The sequence below is a fragment of the Polypterus senegalus genome, chromosome 1 (genome assembly GCF_016835505.1).
Source record: "Polypterus senegalus isolate Bchr_013 chromosome 1, ASM1683550v1, whole genome shotgun sequence".
Lineage (NCBI taxonomy): Eukaryota > Metazoa > Chordata > Cladistia > Polypteriformes > Polypteridae > Polypterus > Polypterus senegalus.
In genome coordinates, this window is record NC_053154.1 from 16,025,820 (window position 1) to 16,046,571 (window position 20,752).

Sequence of the window (20,752 nt, forward strand, 5' to 3'; positions counted from 1 at the left end):
AATAAATCTCTCTCTTAGCTAGAATTCTGACATTACCACTTATGGAATTAAAATAGACACCATAACTGACATAACACAGGGAATGTATGCCAACATGACCTGTCTGGATTTAGGAAACAAGCAACTTGAAAGTCTTAGCTGAGGTGGATGGAAACTTTTGGCTTAAACTGTACATGACTCATTTGGGTTATGTGTCTACCTACTAAAAATGGCTGCTATAAGCACTTCTTTTTTTCTTTGAAAGGAAGTGTATACTTATTAAGGTTAAAATAAAGTCATCTGTCAGGTGTCTTTAAATAAACTTATACCTACCATCATGTAAATTTGATTTTTGCTGCCAGGGGAGTTCAGCATGGAGCTGGGAGAACATCCAATCAGCTTCTGAGATGGGCAGAAAAGAAGGGAAGAGGCGGAGTCTATGTGAAGCAAAGAAAAGAAAGAAAACAAAAGATTTATGAACATGTGACCATAAATAAGAACAGCCATTAACACTACAAAGGTTAAGCATTAAGGCCAAGTCACATATGTACTGCCATTGGAAATGCAGAGCACCAAGATATGCCAAGGCTGAAGGCTGCTTCACAATGTCTAGAACAAAATATTGCCACACATTCAAGGAAGTAGAAAAATGTTTTTATATCTTACTCACACAGTGCATCTGAGCTACAAAGAATTTAAAAACAAAATGGCATTTTAAAAAATAAAAACATGTTTTGATGAGTAAAGTCTATTCAGACCAAGCTATTTTGTCAATCTTTATTCATCTAACTCAAAAAAAACAATTCTGATTATTTGAACCTAAATTATAACACTATTAAAAATGAATGAGAATTTATTCCATTAAACACATAGTAAAACCACAAACAGGTATTTTCAAATTCTTAGAAATGTGCTTTCAGAAACTAGTGACATAAAAGTAAACATCTTCAAAAATGAAGTCTTAGCAATTTCCAAGTTGCTTGTAGTAGGGACAGACCTGGACACTCCTGAAGGGCCATGGCTGATTTCATATGAACCCTCCTTCCTATGGAAAAAAAAAAATGAAAGTCAGTGTTAAAAAGGACTACAGACAGTGTGACACAGCGGCTAAAGTGCTGGACTGAAAACCACAAGAGCACCAGTTCAACACATATCACTGCCACCCTGAGTAACAGTCAGCAAGTTAGCTACCCTGCCAGTGTAATCAGATGTACTAGAGGACTCGTTACTTTTACACATTATATACATATATTGTGACAGGCGCCTGGCATCCATGCCCAGCCGGGACGCCCCTGCACATTGTATTCTGGGGGGAGCAGCCCTGGACAGTCCAATACCTCCCCCTGGACACTAGATGGCCACCCCCCTGGGCTGGTGTAGTGCCTCGGTTTCCCACAGGGCTCCCAGGGAATTGGAGTTGGGCGCAGCCCTGTTGGGTCCTGCAGGTACCGCCAGGGGGTGCTGTGTTTGGGACTCCTGAGCCCGTGTGGGCAACAGCTTCATCACACTTGGAAGTGCCGCCGGATCTTGGTGATCAAACACCTGGAGCACTTCCAGGTGACCTATAAAAGGGAGCGAGTAACCACCACTCATCGGCCAGAGTCGGGTGGAGGAGGACAAGGGAGGAGGAGTGGTGCCAAGGAAGAGAAGAGTGTTCGTGCTGTACTGATTTTGAGACTGTGTTGTGGCTGGTTGGAGTACGGGGAAGACGTGCCCTCCAGCTGAAGAAGAATAAAAATCCTTTTATTTTACACATGCCTCCCGTGTCCAATCTGTGTCGGGTCAGGTGCTATATAGTGCCTTTTACAATATATATACACACATCTCTTTATAAATATATATATATATATATATATAAAATCCAACATCTGTCTATCTGCTTTCATGAGAGAACTACTTAACTGATTTAGATTTGGTATTTTCCTATAATTTGCTTGAACATCCTAGTTGATTTTGCGACCTTCTCAACGCGCTGTATGTCATAGTTCACTTTTGGTACCAATTTATTTGCGCAGTGGGCCGAGCCCTCCTCACTGACATGCCAGTCTCGGGGCGTATCTTATATCAGTTTAGCTAGCAAATGACAGAACTACTTAATGGATTTAGATCAGGTATTTTCTATAATTTGCTTGAACTTTCAGGTTGATTTTGCAAATTCTCTTCATTTGCGGTACCAATGTATTTATTGATTTTTAAGTTTGTCCTGATTCACTAGTCTCTCTCTCTATTATTATATATATATATACATATACACACACACACACACACACATATATATATATATACACATATATACATATATATGTATATACACACACGATATATACACATATAAAGAAATACTGCTAAATAAATACTGCATATATTTTACATAATTATATATATTGTCATAGAAGACAAGGGTTGGCTGGCATCCTGGCCAGAATGGCACCTTAATAATAGAAGGGTGGAAGAAGACTGCCACCTGGGGCCTTGTGCCCTCTCAGTCTGACAGGTGGCAGCAGCTCTCTGGTGGGACTGCCATATGCACACCCGCACTGTTTCATGGTATTCCAACCCTGAATTTGTGTCTGTGCAGTTGTGTCTGGGGTGCTGCAACGCCCCCTTGTGGTTACAATTTACACAAATGAAAGATTCAGAAATTATTTAGACCCCTTCACTTTCTGCACACTTCACTGTGTTGTACACTTTATTTTACATGGATAAATTTGATATTTCTGCACATCAATCTACACTCAGTAACCCATAATGACCAAGTGAAAACATGTTCTCAGAAACATTTGCGGCTTCATCAAAAATCAAAAATTGAAACTGTTTTCTTACTAGTGGTGTCAAAAGTATAAAAATATCAATTGATTTTAATATTTTGATACTATTTCAAAACTCATTTTTCCTAGTATTGATTCTATGTCATACATTACGAAGGCACTTCAGGTTCACTTTGGCTTTTGACTGGTGAGTCTCATAGGCCATCAGTTGGCAAGGCTGGAATTGCAGTACTCTTTCCACCCACTCACAGGTGTTAATAAGATGCCGGCTTCAGCACTGTCCGAGCTTTCACCAGCACACTTAATTTAGGGAAGCCGTAATGATTACTGAAAATAATTATGTTGTGGCAAATGGGAATTGAAAACCACAAGATAACATGCAAGCCGGTATGTAAGATTTGCTACCACACAATTCCAACTAAAGGAGCTAACACAACCAATTTAGCCAAACCTGTCAAGGACTGACACACGAGTCAATAACAAAGAATTTCAAGAGGTATCTTATGTCCAAATTACAGAAATATTAATAAGTATTAATCTGTAAACTGCAGTGTTTGATGTTTATTTTTTTTTCGACAGTATAAAACATTCTGTATAGTCAGTTAAACTTTTAACACATGAAGACAGGGGTCTCCAATTATCTTTACTCTAGCAGAGTTTTATGCTGTGCTCTTTATTCAGCACTCCTTAGCACTCTCCTTCAATTTTTAACCCAGCGCTGCTAAGTCTGCTGCCGTAGTGTGTTCTTTCATTTTATCACAAGCAATTTAAAAATTTTATTTCATCCGATTTTCTATATGATATAAGGTGCTGTAACTTTTCATTGCTCAACTGCAAAATCGGTGGCGATACTTCTCCGTGTGCTCAGATTCCATCTGTGGTTCAGTGCGTGTACATCAGGGCTCAATGGCCATCCAGTAAATGCACGTCGCGGCCTCATGAAAGAGGACATGGACATTCTAGTCTTTCTTGCAAAAACTGTGCAGGTTACAAGGACATCATCATTTATTTACACAGAAATACAATGTGCACTGCTTGCATTTATGCAATTCCCTTAAAGGTGTTAGTGGTCCGTTTGTGTGCTGTTTTACTGAATAATTGTTTACAAAAGACCACATTCATGTTCTTTTTCCTTGAATATTTATTTAATGTTTTGTTTTATATTTTTATGTATATTGTTTACAAAAGATTGCAATGCTTATTCAATTAACATGTAATGACATTAGTAATATTTCATTGTACTATCTCACTGACAGTATTAGTTTTCATCAATGTAAATAACTGTTGGCTGGACTTAAACGTCTTTACTTTTTATTGTTTACAGCACTTTACTCTTACCTTTGGTAAAATATTGCACAACTTGAAGCATTTGTAGTTAATGACTAAAATTTAAATTAATTGTTTCCTTCAATGTAAACATTTTAATACATAAAGAATTGAAATTTATTTAAATAAATTACATTATATACTGTATTGGGTATTGAAAATGCCATCAATTTTCAATACTTTTCCTACATTTTCTTAGTTTCAGCCAATGAATCATTCAGCAGAAGTATGTCAGGAAACGCGACAGGGACTCCTTTATCAGTGTTGTGCATGAACTAGTTCAAAAGAGCGCGTTCATTGAACAAGCTCATTTTTCTAAGAACGGTGAACTTAACATAATGTATTTGGAAGTGAAGAACTTGAACGTGAGCCAATTCAGTTTTAGGTGACATTCTGGATCTGGTTTAGGTCCTGATTAAACGTTTTGCCTTACCCAGTAATGTAGGAGTGTGGCCGAATCCGAATACTGTACTCAGATAAGCACAAATAGTGGATTTTTTATGAATATTTATTTTGTACGAATGTTTTGCCATTTATTTGTATTCAGAAAAAATAACGTAATATCAAAAAGGCACCGTCTGTGTATGCCTGCTTGTGCTTAAGCTGTACCCCCGCTTACACAAAGACGTAGTGAAACTTCGATTTCGCTTTTAGGAAAACGTTGGACTTCATGAGGCCACTTTATATTTTTCCCCATTGGACATGCAATATGTGATGCAAATTTTGACTGGCAGCGTAAAATGTTACTTCACGTACATGCTGGTTCCACAGTCACCATTTGTGTCTCAAAGCTGGAAACAGAGTGGTAATTTATATGTATACTTGCATCTATTTAATTTCTTTCTTGACCGGGAGGATATTAGCAATATGGTTATACGTGTTTGTTGCTGGGAAGAACTCAATAAAGTGTATTTAAATAAAAAAGGTCTTCATAATTATTGTATTTTATTCAAGAACACTGTAATAGCCTAATATAAGGTATGCAAAATTGAAAAAAGTAAACTCATGGGTCATTTATTCTCACTCCTTAAAAAATACAAAATGAACTGAAATAGTTAAAAATTTAAATAGTGAACTATGAAAGTGAATTTATTCATGTAATCTGTGTGGGCTGAACCTTGAGCTAGTTCTTGTGACGTGTGAACTTGCACAACACTGCCCTTTATACCAACAGCAATATGCATGTACAGCGCCTTACAGGGACTGGCACTGCCAAGTCAGAAGTTTTCTTTCTTTTTAAAATATTCTACCTTTTTAGTTAGTCTGGTGTGTGTTCAGGACAAAGTGTATATATTTATTTATTTTCTTACTTATCTACCTATAAAACTAATTTTCTCCTGGGACAAATAAAGTTTTTTCATTCTTTCTATCTGTAGTATCTATATATTATACAGTGCCTTTCACATCTGTCTGTCTATCTATGTTATATAGTGCCTTTCTATCTATCTATCTATCATATGGTGCCTTTCTATCTATTTATCTATCTATCTATCATATAGTGCCTTTCTATCTATCTATCATCATTTCAAAGTTTGAAATCTTGGTATCGTGACAACCCTAATCCTTACCTCTAGGAAATGGAACCTTGGGTCTAGAATTGGGTGAATTATTTCCAGTTTACCTTTGTTGTCACAAGCATGTATCAGAAAGGCAGAAGGGATGCTTTCCTAAATCAAAACCCCTGCTACTTCAGAGTAAGTTTTAATTCTTTTTTTCACAATGGGATCTCGGTAATCATTAAATCCATTATAAAACTCAAGAGCAAACTAGATATTTTTTAAAATCTATAAAAAAAAATGCTACACAATACTGGTTCATGTGGAAAATGAATTTGTACCATGACTGTGAAGAAACAAGTTTGACTTGAAAAATACCTAACTTTTCCTTTAATATCAATGCCAAAAAAGATAAATATTTATAAATGTACAAGTACTTCACTAAGAAAAACAGACCACCCAGGAAAGAACATAGGGCACTCACATTATCACTTTCTCCTCTGGCACATTCCTCTTCACCTATGAAAAAATGACAAGATATATAAAATAACGCACATCTATATGTTTAGCCAGTGGAATATTCAGAATCATCTAAAGAATGGTCGAATTCAATGAAATATCAACAATTTGAAGAATGTTGTTCTTTTGCACATTTTAGTGTACTATAAGCCGAGAGCTCCGGTGAAGTGTTACCAGCATCTTTGAAGCACTCACTGGCCCAGACCAACTTCCTTAAAGTGTAAATATGCAGCAGGATGTTTACAAACTGCTGACTAGTGTTTGCTGTTAAATTCTAAATGTGGTAACGTAGAAAATATATGCTTTCAAATCAACACAATGATTATTATCTAAAATTGTTAACTGATTTAAAGAAGACTGCACTCTTTTAACACCTATACACAAAGAAAATATTAGATTTTACAATAATGCACCCTCTTTGTCAATTACACAATTATGTAATTGAATTTAAATTAGATGAATGAGAGTTGTGTGCTGGCTTTCAATGAATGCTTCACTGTAGACACCAAACTGATCAGGTTCAAATGTTAAACACTGAAAATATTACACATTTAGAGGAAGCAGACTTAATTATCATAAGATTGTACAAGCTTATTATTGTCATATCATTTTCTAAGCCATTTAATCCAGACCAGGGTGGCCTGTGATAAGGCGCCAGTCCATCGCAGGGTGACCACAAACACATTAGCACCAATTTAGCGTTGTCAGTTCACCTAGCCTGCATGTCTTTGGAACACCTGGAGGAAATTCATGCAGACACAGGGTGAACATGCAGAATCTACACAGGAAAGGTCCCAGGATGCAGACCCTGCTTTCCTTACTGCAAGGCAGCAGCACTACCACTGCGCCACTGTTGCGCCAGCTCATTTGTATTTCTTACAAATCTCATAGTGCTTTGCTACTATGACTGAATGCTGCAAGTTGAAAACAGAGAATAAGAAATCAAATTATTAGGCGAGAGAATTAGTCTAAATGCGGCACCCAAGCACCACTACATTCTCTTTTTCCACTTTCTTCTCATTTAATCATATCTTCGTTTTTATCTCACCGCTTTACCTCCATCACAGTTTTTTCTCTTCCTTTCACTCCACATGCCTAGAACACCTAATTCTGTTTCACCTAAACATTAGTCCTTTGCCTCAATTTCTCTCCTTCAATGAATCCCATCTCTGATTGTTTCCACTCCTGTCTTTTCTCACATTGCTTCATGTTGTCCCTTTCAACAGTTGCCTTATACTAAAGAGTGAATTGCATTGCTTGTATAAACTTTTCCCTTCAATGCCAGTGATGTTTTGTATCCTAAAGGGGGAACCAGCTTCCTAAGAATTGAGTACTTTGATATTAGTAGTTACAGTAAGTTACATCTGCCCCTCAACCCACAGATAAAAGAACTAAAGTGAAATGAATATGTGCACTTTAATACTGCAAGGTGACGATATTGAGCAGAAACAAAAACTTTACCTTAAAAGTCAGTATGTGAAGTATCTGTTCTACTAGATCTTCCCAGGTCAACTGTAAGGGCAGTTATTGTGAAGTGGAAGAGTTGAGGAGCTACAACAACTCAACCACAAAGTGGTAGAATACAAAAACTCACAGAGCAGGGCCACCGATTGTTGAAGCACCTTGCAAGTTAAAATGGCTAAACCTCCGGTGCATCATTCACAACAGAGTTTCAAACTGCCTCTGGAAGCAACATCAGCACAAGAACTGTGCATCGGGAACTTCATGAAATAAGACCCCACAGCTGAGCAGCTGCATACAAGCTTGAGAAGACTATGTTTGATGCCATGTGTCAGCTGGAGGGGTGAAAAACATGTCACCATTGCACTATTGAGCAGTGGAAACATATTCTCTGGAGTGATGAATCGTGGTTCACTGTATGGAAGTCTGACAGATGATTCTGAGTTTGGCAGATGCCAAGAGAAACACCACCCTTTGGACTGCATTGTCCATCCATCCTAACAACTTTCTCTCTTTCTTTCCTAGGTGACGAAGCGGAAGCGGAAGTAGAAGCAGACAATGGCGGACAGTGAGATGAATCGTGTTGCCGTCGTCGTCGAAGAACTGCAGGCACTCGACAAACAGATTCAGAAACTCCTGTCCAGATGAAGGTACCTCAGAGACTTGAAGGCTCAGCTGCTGGACAAACCACACTCAACAACTGAAGTCGACGTAACATCAACCCCACCTCGTGCCGCTCAATTCCAAGGGCAAGTAAGCTTCACCCCCACGCCTCGTAGGAGCAACGATAACGCAGATGAAGACCTCGACGGGTTTCAGCTTTGCAGGCGGGGGTTCAAGGCTAGAACACCCCCATCGGCACAGGCGAGCATCCCAATCCAGAACCGATTCGACCCTCTGCGTCCCCAGTCTGCCTTCAACCCCGGGTGATGTAATCGTGGTAGGTGATTCGATTGTACGAAACCTGAATATCACATGCCCTAATCGAAAATCCTTCGCTTCTTGTTTTCCCAGTGATGAATCGTGGTTCACTGTATGGAAGTCTGACAGATGATTCTGAGTTTGGCAGATGCCAAGAGAAACACCACCCTTTGGACTGCATTGTCCATCCATCCTAACAACTTTCTCTCTTTCTTTCCTAGGTGACGAAAGCGGAAGTAGAAGCAGACAATGGCGGACAGTGAGATGAATCGTGTTGCCGTCGTCGTCGAAGAACTGCAGGCACTCGACAAACAGATTCAGAAACTCCTGTCCAGATGAAGGTACCTCAGAGACTTGAAGGCTCAGCTGCTGGACAAACCACACTCAACAACTGAAGTCGACGTAACATCAACCCCACCTCGTGCCGCTCAATTCCAAGGGCAAGTAAGCTTCACCCCCACGCCTCGTAGGAGCAACGATAACGCAGATGAAGACCTCGACGGGTTTCAGCTTTGCAGGCGGGGGTTCAAGGCTAGAACACCCCCATCGGCACAGGCGAGCATCCCAATCCAGAACCGATTCGACCCTCTCGCGTCCCCAGTCTGCCTTCAACCCCGGGTGATGTAATCGTGGTAGGTGATTCGATTGTACGAAACCTGAATATCACATGCCCTAATCGAAAATCCTTCGTTTCTTGTTTTCCCAGTGCTCGAGTCCGAGATGTGATGAGGCGGTCGCCGACCTACTACGAGAAGCACAAAAGGGCAATTGGATCCATTATTTTACACGCCGGCGAAAAACAACATAAGGTACAGAGAGTCGGAGGTTCACAAGGTTGACTTCGCATCAATAGTTAAAGACACGAAGGAGAGGACCCAATCAGCAAAAATCTTCATCTCGGGTCCACTACCTCTCGTCAGACGATCGAATGAATACTACAGTCATCTGCTGGGTTTAAACAACTGGCTGAGAGGCTTCTGCGAGACTCAAGACATCGGGTTTAATGACAACTGGGATCTTTTTTGGGAAAGGCCGCGCTTCTTCAAGCGGGATGGACTGCATCCGAATAGATTTGGCCCGGTCCTCTCCTAAAACATCGCTAAGGTAATTTGTCTATCTTGACTGTCTACTTCTACTTTTAACTCCTTCCGTAATGCTACTGCTTTGATAGGACATAATGGCTTAACACAGTCTTCCGTTAAAGTGCACAACATTAATAATCTAATAACAAATCTTAATGCACGTAAAAAATCTAGGCAGTGCGGCATAAACACCAATAATTTAATTGAAATTACTACTTTAGATCAACACTGCATTAAGACTATAAAACGGATTGTAGATTACATAAAAATACACACAGAGCGTTAACAAAAATAACTTAATTTTTGTTCCGAATACCAATAACACGCATAAAATTCAGCTCTGCCCCTCCGAAACATTAAATATGGCACTATTAAATGTTAGAGCTTTAACTAACAAGACATTTTTATAAACGATCTTATTAGTGATAGAAACATTGATTTTATTGCACTAAGTGAAACATGGCTTAACTCAGAGGGCGGCTGTTTTAATGAATCTGCGCATCCGATTACAGTTTTACTCGTGCAGACCGCCAGGGAAAAAGGGGCGGTTTGGCAAACATTTACTCGAGCCGATTAAAATGTAAAGATGTTAGTTTTGGTAAATTTAAGTCCTTTGAGTATCTCGCCATTGTTATTCATGGAGATTCTCACGTTCTAGTATTATCCGTGTATAGACCTCCTAAATATAACGCGCCTTTCTTTGAGGAATTCTCTGACTTAATGTCAATTTTAATTACAAACTATGACACACTCTTAATAGTCGGCGACTTTAACTTTCATATCGACAATCAGTGTGACCAAAAAGTAAAAGAATTCATGAACCTCCTGGACTCTTTTGATTTGAGACAGCTCGTTAATCAGCCTACACATAAAGCAGGTCATACGTTAGACTTAGTGATTACTAAAGGACTTAAAGTTGATATAAAGCAGGTCATTGATATCGGTCTATCAGACCATTTCCTTCTACTATTTAATATAGAAATAAAGATAGAAAACACTCATGAGAAGCATTTTGTTAAAAAACGCTTCTTTGACTCATCAGCAGCTTTAAAACTTACAAACATTCTAAGCAATCAGTCCGTTTATAATGCCAACTATAATAGCGAGGATAATGTAAATAGTAAAGTGGAAAACTTTAATTCTAAAGTAAGAACTGCTGTTGACATAGTTGCACCTGAAAAGACAGTTAAAAATCTTCTAGTATTGTTATTCCATGGAAGACCCAAAGAGTGTCTGATTTAAAAGAACATGTCGTAGAGCTGAGCGTAAATGGAGGAAAACTAAACTAACTATCCATTATGAGATATTGAAGGTTAAAATAACAGAATACAATAACACTGTCCGTCTTGAGAGGCTGCTATTTCTCTAATATTATAAATAACAATGCTAGTAATCCCAGAGTCTTATTTTCTACAATTGATCGTCTGTTAAACCAGGTAACACAAAGGAATGCCCCCAGAATACTTCCAGTGAAACCTGTGAGAACATTGCTGTATTTTTCAATCAAAAAATTAATGATATTAGAGATAACATAGTATATCTCCCCAACACTGCAGAACCTCCAAAGCCCCGGTACTCCGTTATAAACAAATTAAATGCTTTCACCAGGATAGATTTACCTGAATTACATAGTATAATCTCTCAACTGAAACCCTCCACCTGCGTCCTTGACCCAATACCAACAAGGTTTTTCAAAGAAATATCAGGCGTGCTAATTGACAATATTCTTGATATAGTTAATTCGTCATTAGATAAGGGGTCTTCCCAGACTGTCTTAAGACTGCTGTAGTTAAACCCCTGCTTAAGAAAAATAATCTTGACCCATCTCTAAGCTGCCGCCCTTAAGTAAAATTCTAGAGAAGGCAGTGATTTATCAATTAAATGACCACCTCAATAAACCTGCTATTCTTGATAAATTTCAGTCAGGCTTCAGAACAAATCACAGCACAGAAACTTCACTCGTTAAAGTAGTAAATGACTTGCGGGTAAATGCAGACAGAGGCCATTTATCTGTTCTCATCCTCTTAGATCTGAGTGCTGCATTTGACACCATTGATCACAATATTCTCAGAAATCGCCTTAGTCTATGGGTGGGCCTCTCTGGCAGTGTCTTAAATTGGTTTGAATCCTACCTGGCAGGTAGAAAATTCTTTGTTAGTTGAGGTAATCACTTCCGTTAGGTCAGATTATCTCAGGTTACAACGTGAGTTACCACAGCTATGCTGATGACACACAGCTGTACTTATCAATAGCACCTGATGACCCCGACTCTCTTGATTCACTAACACAATGTCTTACTGGTATTTCTGAATGGATGAATAGTAATTTTCTCAAACTAAATAAAGAGGAAACTGAAATTTTAGTAATTGGCAATAATGGATTCAATGAGGTTATCAGAAATAAACTTGATGCATTAGGATTAGAAGTTAAGACGGAAGTAAAAAACTTAGGGGTAACTGTTGACTGTAACCTGAATTTTAAATCGCATATTAATCAGATCACTAGGACAGCATTTTTTCACTTAAGAAACATAGCAAGTAAGACCTCTTATATCATTGAAAGATGCTGAGCAATTAGTTCACGCTTTTGTTTTCACTCGACTAGATTACTGTAACGCACTCCTCTCAGGACTACCCAAAAAAGATATAAATCACTTGCAACGAGTGCAGAATGCAGCTGCTAGAATCCTAACTGGGAAAAGAAAATCCAAACACATTTCTCCAGTTTTGATGTCACTACACTGGTTGCCTGTGTCACTCAGGATTGACTTTAAAATACTGCCTATGGTTTATAAAGCCTTAAATAATCTCGCTCCATTTTATATATCGGAATGCCTGACACGTTATATTCCAAATCGTAACCTTAGATCTTCAAATGAGTGTCTCCTTATAATTCCAAAAGCTAAACTTAAAAGAAGTGGTGAGGCGGCCTTCTGCTGTTATGCACCTAAAATCTGGAATAGCCTGCCAATAGGAATTCACCAGGGTGATACAGTAGAGCACTTTAAAAAACTGCTGAAAACACATGACTTTAACATGACCTTCTCATAACTTCACCTTAATTTAATCCTGATACTCTGTATGTTCAATTCCTCATAATAACTATTTATAGTGGCTCCAAAATCCATACTGACCCCAACTCTCTCTTCTGTTTCTTTTTCCGGTTTCTTTGTGGTGGCAGCCTGCGCCACCACCACCTACTCAAAGCATCATGATGCACCGACATTGATGGACTAAAAGCCAGAAGTCTACGTGACCATCATCATCAAGTCTTTCCATGAAAACCCTAAATACAAAGAGGACTGTTTGATTTATGTTAGGTAGATTGCCCAGAGGGAACTGGGCGGTCTCTTGGTCTGGAATCCCTACAGAATTTATTTTTTTTCTCCAGCCTTTGGAGTTTTTTTTTTGTTTTTTCTGTCCACCCTGGCCATCGGACCTTACTTATTCTATGTTAATTAATGTTGACTTATGTTTATTTTTTATTGTGTCTTCTATTTTTCTATTCTTCATTTTGTAAAGCACTTTGAGCTACATTTTTTTTGTATGAAAATGTGCTATATAAATAAATGTTGATTGATTGATTGATCCTTTTCCGCTTATCCGCGATTGGGACGCGGGGGCAGCAGCTTGAGCAGAGATGCCCAGACTTCCCTCTCCCCAGCCACTTCTTCTAGCTCTTCCGGGAGAATCCCAAGGCATTCCCAGGCCAGCCGAGAGACATAGTCCCTCCAGCGTGTCCTGGGTCTTCCCTGGAGCCTCCTCCCGGTTAGATGTGCCCGGAACACCTCACCAGGGAGGCGTCCAGGAGGCATTCTGATCAGATGCCCGAGCCACCTCATTTGACTCCTCTCGATGCAGAGGAGCAGTGGCTCTACTCTGAGCTCCTCCCAGATGAACGAGCTTCTCGCCCTATCTTTAATAGAAAGCCCAGACACCCTGCGGAGGAAACTTATTTCAGCCACTTGTACTCACGATCTTGTTCTTTCGGTCACTACACACAGCTCATGACATTAGGTGAGGGTAGGAACGTAGATTGACTGGTAAATTGAGAGCTTTGCTTTATGGCTCAGCTCCTTTTTCACCACGACAGAATGATGCAGAGCCCGTATCACTGCAGACACCACACTGATACACTGGTCGATCTACCGCTCCATTCTTCCCTCACTCGTGAACAAGGTAAGGTAAAGGGTGCACACTGTCCGGGGGCATCAACCCCAGAATTAGACGTGTCTAACCATTATCATGTCCTTGCGGAGCTGGACAGTGACTCTGATAATTCTGAGGTGGTAGGCAGAGTTGAGGAGCCCCAATGGGCCACCTCAAAACTAGTTCCCAAAAATAGAGAGGTAGTGATAGTTGGGGACTCAACATGACATGTGGCTTCACCTGGAAAATATTAGGGAAAGAGTCTTATTTTAGGAGTGTGTTATAGACCACCCAATTCAGACAGTAATTTCAATAAACATCTTTTTAGTAATATCAAAAGGCAAGTTTACAGGGGGATATTATAGTCATGGGGGACTTTAACTATCCAAATATTAACTGGGATAACCTTGCAGATGGAGTACAAGAGCAGGAGTTTTTAGAAGTAATCAGCGACTGTTTTTTAACACAGCATGTTAAAGCACCAACACGGGGTGAAGCCTGTCTGGATTTAGTATTCTGTAATAATCAGGATATAATTGAGGGTGTACAGGTGATTGGACCACTAGGGTCAAGTGACCATAATATAATACAATTCTCAGTATTTTGTAAGAGTGCAGATGCAAAGACTAAGATTGTTAAGTTGAACTTTGGTAGGGCTAATTTTGAGCAGATGCGACAAAGTCTAAGTAGGATATACTGGGATAAGCTTTTAAATGAGGAGACAGTCGAGGAGCAGTGGAACAGGTTTAAAATGTTTTACATGTAATTCAGGACAGATACATACCTAGAATTGGAATTAATAGGAAATTAAAAAAAACTCCACGATGGATTAATAAAGATTTAAATAAGAAGTTGCAAAGGAAATAACTGCTGTATAAGGCATATAAGACTAATGACTGCAAAGAGAATCGTAGCACGTATGTGAACATGAGGGCAACCATTAAGAAGGATATCAGAGAGGCTAAAAGACAGTTGGAGAGGAATATAGCAGATAAGGCAAAGAAGACCCCAAGAGATTCTTTCAGTATTTTAGTAGTAAAAGAACAGTTAAGGAGGAGGTCAAGTTCATCAGGAATAGTAAAGGGAATTAAAAGATACAGACAATGAAATAGCAGATGCCCTAAACTTACATTTTTCTGAGGTGTTTACAAGTGAGCAAGTGGATAACCTCAGAGGTAAACAACTACTAAGGAGGTACTGAGGGATTTGGAAATTGTAGAGGGAGAAGTGCTGCTCAGATTAAATAAGATGAAATCAAACAAATCACCAGGCCCAGATAATATTTATCCTCGTGTTCTTAAGGAGGCTAGTGAGTACATATATAAACCCTTGACACATATTTTTAGGAAGTCACTGTGCACTGGAGAGATTCCAAGGACTGGAAAATGGCAAATATCATCCCATTATATAAAAAGGGTGACAGGGCAGATCCAAGCAACTATAGGCCAGTAAGCTTAACATGCATCACAGGAAAATTAATGGAAGGAATTATTAAGGATAAGATTGAGCAACACATGGCAAGGACAGGAGTTATTCTGAACAGTCAGCATGGGTTCAGAAGAGGGAGGTCGTGTTTTACTAACATGTTGGAATTCTATGAGGAGGCAACAAAAGGATACGATCAAAGTGGAGCTTATGATATTATTTATCTGGACTTTCAGAAAGCATTTGATAAGGTGCCACATGAGAGGTTGGGCATCAAGTTAAAAGAAGTGGGAGTTCAGGGTGATGTTTTTAGATGGGTGCAGAATTGGCTCAGACACAGGAAGCAGAGGGTGATGGTGCGAGGAACCTCATCAGAACTGGCCGATGTTAAGAGTGGTGTTCCACAGGGGTCAGTGCTAGGGCGCTGCTATTTTTAATATATATAAATGATTTAGATAGGAATATAAGTAACAAGCTGGTTAAGTTTGCAGATGATACCAAGATAGGTGGATTAGCAGATAATTTGGAATCCGTTATATCATTACAGAAGGACTTGGATAGCATACAGGCTTGGGCAGATTTGTGGCAGATGAAATTTAATGTCAGTAAATGTAAAGTATTACACATAGGAAGTAAAAATATTAGGTTTGAATACACAATGGGCGGTCGGAAAATCGAGAGTACACCTTATGAGAAGGATTTAGGAGTCATAGTGGACTCTAAGCTATCAACTTCCCAACAGTGTTCAGAAGCCATTAAGAAGGCTAACAGAATGTTAGGTTATATAGCACGATCTGTGGAGTACAAGTCCAAGGAGGTTATGCTCAACCTTTATAATGCACTGGTGAGGCCTCATCTTGAGTACTGTGTGCAGTTTTGGTCTCCAGGCTACAAAAGGACATAGCAGCACTAGAAAAGGTCCAGAGAAGAGCGACTAGGCTGATTCCAGGTCTACAGGGGTTGAATTATGAGGAAAGATTAAAGAGCTGAGCCTTTACAGTTTAAGCAAAAGAAGATTAAGAGGTGACATGAGTGAAGTGTTTAAAATTATGAAGGGAATTAGTACAGTGGATCGAGACTTGTATTTTAAAATGAGTTCATCAAGAACATGGGGACACAGTTGGAAACTTGTTAAGGGTAAATTTCGCACAAACATTAGGAAGTTTTTCTTTACACAAAGAACGATAGACACTTGGAATAAGCTACCAAGTAGTGTGGTAGACAGTAAGACGTTAGGGACTTTCAAAACTCGACTTGATGTTTTCTTGGAGGAAACAAGTGGATAGGACTGGCGAGCTTTGTTGGGCTGAATGGCCTGTTCTCGTCTAGAGTGTTCTAATAACAAGACCCCAAGATACTTGAACTCTTCCACTTCAGGCAGGATCTCGGTCCTAACCCTGAGAGGGCACTCCACCCTTTTCCGGCTGAGGACTATGGTCTTGGATTTGGAGGTGCTGATTCCCATCCCAGCCGCTTCACACTCGGCTGCGAACCGATCCAGTGAGAGCTGAAGATCACGGCCTGATGAAGCAAACATGACAAAAAGCAGTGACCCAATCCTGAGCCCACCAAACCAGACCCTCTCAACACCCTGGCTGCGCCTAGAAATTCTGTCCATAAAAGTTATGAACAGATTCGGTTACAAAGGGCAGCCCTAGCGGAATCCAACTTCAAACGGGTTTGACTTACTGCTGGCAATGCGGACCAAGCTTTCACACTGATTGTACAGGGACCGAACAGCCCTTATCAGGGGATCCAGTACCCCATACTCTCGGGGCATCCCCCACAGGATTCCCCGGGGGACACGGTTGAACACCTTTTCCAAGTCCACAAAACACACGTAGACTGGTTGGGCAAACTCCCATGCACCCTCCAGGACCCTGCCAAAGGTGTAGAGCTGGTCCACTGTTCCACATCCAGGACAAAAACCACACTGTTCCTCCTGAATCCGAGGCTCGATTATCTACCGGACCCTCCTCTCCAGGACCCCCGAATAGACTTTTCCAGGGAGGCTTTGTAGTTGGAATACACCCTCCAGTACCCCTTCTTAGAGAGGGCGACCACCACCCCGGTCTGCCAATCCAGAGGCACTGTCCCTGATGCCCATGCGATGTTGCAGAGGAGTGTCAAACAAGACAGTCCTACAACATCCAGAGCCTTGAGGAACTCTGGGCGTATCTCATCCACCCTTGGGGCCCTGCCACCAAGGAGTTTTTTGACCACCTCAGTGACCTCAGTCCCAGAGATGGGGGAGCCCACCTCCAAGTCCCCAGGCTCTGCTTCCTCATTGGAAGGCATGTTAGTGGGATTGAGGAGGTCTTCGAAGTACTCCCCCCACCGACCCACAATGTCCCAAATCGAGGTCAGCAGCGCACCATCCCCACCATATACAGTGTTGACACTGCACTGCTTCCCCCTCCTGAGATGCCAGATAGTGGACCAGAATCTCCTCGAAGCCATCCAGAAGTCGTTCTCCATGGCCTCTCCAAGCTCCTCCCACACCCGAGTTTTTGCCTCCAGTTTTATATTGCTGGACTGCATTGTCCCTACTGTAATGTTTTTTGGAGGATGGATAATGGTCTGGGGCTGTTTATCAGGGTTGGATTCGGCCCCTTGATTCCTGGGAAGGGTACTGTAAATGCTACAATGTAGATATAGTGCAATTGTGCACTTAACACTTTGAGGCAACAGTTTGAGGAAGGTCCTTTTCTGTTCTAACATGACTGTGGCCCAGTGCACGAAGCCGGGTCCATAAAGACAAGGAAGACCTTGAGTTGCCTGCACAGAGCCCTCACCATTACGATGAACTGGAATGCTGATTGAGAGCCAGACCTTCTCGTCCAACATCATTACCTGACCTCACAAATGCTCTTTGGCTGAATGGGCATAAATTCCCACAAAAACACTCCAAAATCTTCCCAGAAGAGTAGAGGTTGTTATAGTTGCAAGGGGGAAGCAATTCCATATTAATTCCCAAGGGTTTCGAATGAGATGTTCAACAACATCACATAAGTGTGATAGTCAAGTGTCCACAAACTTTAGGCAATATAATGTATACTGCATAGTACCACAGTATGATACCAGTGTTCCACAAGCACTGGAGTACTAACTACATGCCCTAATACCAAGATCATGATATTCATGTTTTGCCCTGATTTTAAGTGCAGTTATGTATGACTTATTATAGCCCAGACAGAGGCTATGTTCAAATAAGTGTATTATTTTTCAAATCAGTTCACAATATGTCACATTTGCTATCAAATTAATCAATGAGGATGGAAAGAGGCAGTAAATTAAATTATAAGTCACAATATTAATGAATACTGAAAAGTATTTCAATATTGAGATTCAATGTTTACCTATAAATGGTTAAACTGCAATATGAAAATTGGGTTATGCATAAATGGACTTGCATAACACTTACCTTTTACATAACTCAGCAAAACCTGGACGCCAAATCACCATTCCTTTGAATCATTTGTTTGATCTAAGTGCTTACTCACAAAAATGTGAAGCAACAATGTCTTTTGCCGCCTACTAAGGTAATTCACGTTTGACAGAGCATGCTGGGCTGCTGGTAGATTATTGAAAAATGTTACCAAATCCTTATAGTAGCAAGTGTGAAAAAATAATGTACGCAAGAACAAAAGGCTCTGTTACTTTAATTTTCCTAACACCCCCTTTTTACATCTTATGGTCCCTTAAACTTACAATATGCAGTTCGCATAGTACTTGGACATTTATAAAGTTATTGTACTTTAAACTTTTTACCATATGTAATGAATGAGGGCTGAAAGTGCAGACTGTAAGCTTTAACCGGAAGCAATGATATACATATATATGTATATCATATTATATATGTTATATATATATACTAGGAGGCTTCGCTCGCCAACCCCCGTGTTTGGTTTTCCAGGTAACACACTTTTAAGATTTTTTTTTTCTTGGAATTGTTGCTATTTCATTAGTTTCACTTTTATTTCAGAACTTCTATAAAAACAATATTTGAAATCTTTCGAGTCCTAATATGCTGAATCTTTTAAATGCGATCAGTGAAACATGTGTTTAATGACTTTGTACCAAAATTCAGGATAGGTTTCTCTGCTTGGAATTTCAACATAGACAAAACGATCTACATCATCAGCAGTTAATAGTTTTTTTTGCAAAGTAACCAATAAATGCACGTGAGGTAAACTCCGTTTTTGAAATTCTCTGACTTAAACTTCAAAGCCTTACAATATTTACATACTTCCGACATATCACCTTTGTCCATATATTCGATCTCTATTCACCTTTTCGTTATTTCTCCGAGTTATAATTTCTCTTTCTTTGCGCTGTGATGTTTATGTTCTTTGTTTCGACACTGTTGTTTTTTTTCTGCTTTCATATTCTGTATCTTGTATCTGTATCTCTGCAAGTGTTTCGCGCATGTGTTTTTTTTTGAGTCTTTTGATTTCGAGTTTTCATTATCTCTAGCCTGTTCTGCATGTGTTTGACCCCCTTGTTTTTTAAACTCTTTATGATGTTTTACTTTGTTTTCTACTCTGTCTTTTTATTTCTGACCTCGCTTTCTCCTGCTTTTTTTTTTTTAATGACACCTGGTCCATGGTGATTATTTTCCCTTTCTCGAGTAATAATTTCTGTTTGTTTGCACTACTGCGATTTTTACTTTCTTTTTTTTATACTTTCTAATAACCCTAACCCTACTTTCATATTCTTTAACATTCTCCACATGTGTATTGCGCTAACGTTTTTTTTTTGACCCTTTTGAATTCCACTGCTTTCATAATCTCTTACCTGCTCTGCAGGTGTATAGCGCCAACGTTTGTGAACTTGTTTATAAAGTTCTGCTTTGTCTTTTACTCTCTGTCTTTTAATTCTGAGCCGGATTGGATGTGTTTTTTTTCAGTTCCACTTGTTCCTGGCTGATAATTACTTTTCTTATTTTCTGAATTTGCACCTAGATTCTTCTTTTTCTTTTTTTTTCTCTAACACTTTTGAGTATCTTTTCTCTGCGCTGCTTTTTTCTTCACTTAGTCATCTAAATTTCATTTATAACGTACTGTCCTTATTCACTTTATATGCGCTGAGAGCCCTGGATCTGTGTGTGCTCAAAGCCTACTTTACACGACTGAGTGTTTTGCTGCCACTGGGCTTATTTGATATTGATTGTAAGTAGGGCGTGTCTTGCAAGAATCTCATGTTCCATGTCATCGCGAGACGGTTCTGGGTCAATCTCTTGGCACAAAGTCTCATGTTTAAGGTCCCCGCGAGACACTCCGTGGCCAATCTCTTTCATCTAGCGGTTTCTTGTAAGTGTCTTCCGTGATCTTCACATGAGGATCATGTCTCGACGCCGTAGTGTTTCTCTCCAGGATTTTTTTTTTATAATAGAAAGACATACATACATACACACATATATATATATATATATATACACACACACACACACACACACATACAGTCGAACCTCGGGTCACGACCATAATTCGTTCCAAAACTCTGGTCGTAACACCGAAGTAATTTCCCCCATAGGATTGTATGTAAATACAATTAATCCATTCCAGACCATACGAACTGTATGTAAATATATTTTTTTAATAAATAAATGATCCCATAAAAACAGA

At 39.7% G+C, this 20,752-nt stretch overlaps 1 protein-coding gene across 1 annotated transcript in view; it reads right to left on the reverse strand.

Annotated features, from left to right (window-relative positions):
- The window catches only part of alkbh3 (alkB homolog 3, alpha-ketoglutarate dependent dioxygenase), an 84,608-nt gene that overhangs the window by 55,555 nt on the left and 8,301 nt on the right, over window positions 1-20,752 (reverse strand). The window contains exons 3-5 of the mRNA XM_039744208.1: window positions 6,054-6,088; window positions 977-1,024; window positions 313-416 (exon numbers count right to left, since the gene is read on the reverse strand). Of these exons, the coding sequence (XP_039600142.1) occupies window positions 313-416; window positions 977-1,024; window positions 6,054-6,088 (187 nt within the window). The remainder of the gene's footprint in view (window positions 1-312; window positions 417-976; window positions 1,025-6,053; window positions 6,089-20,752) is intronic.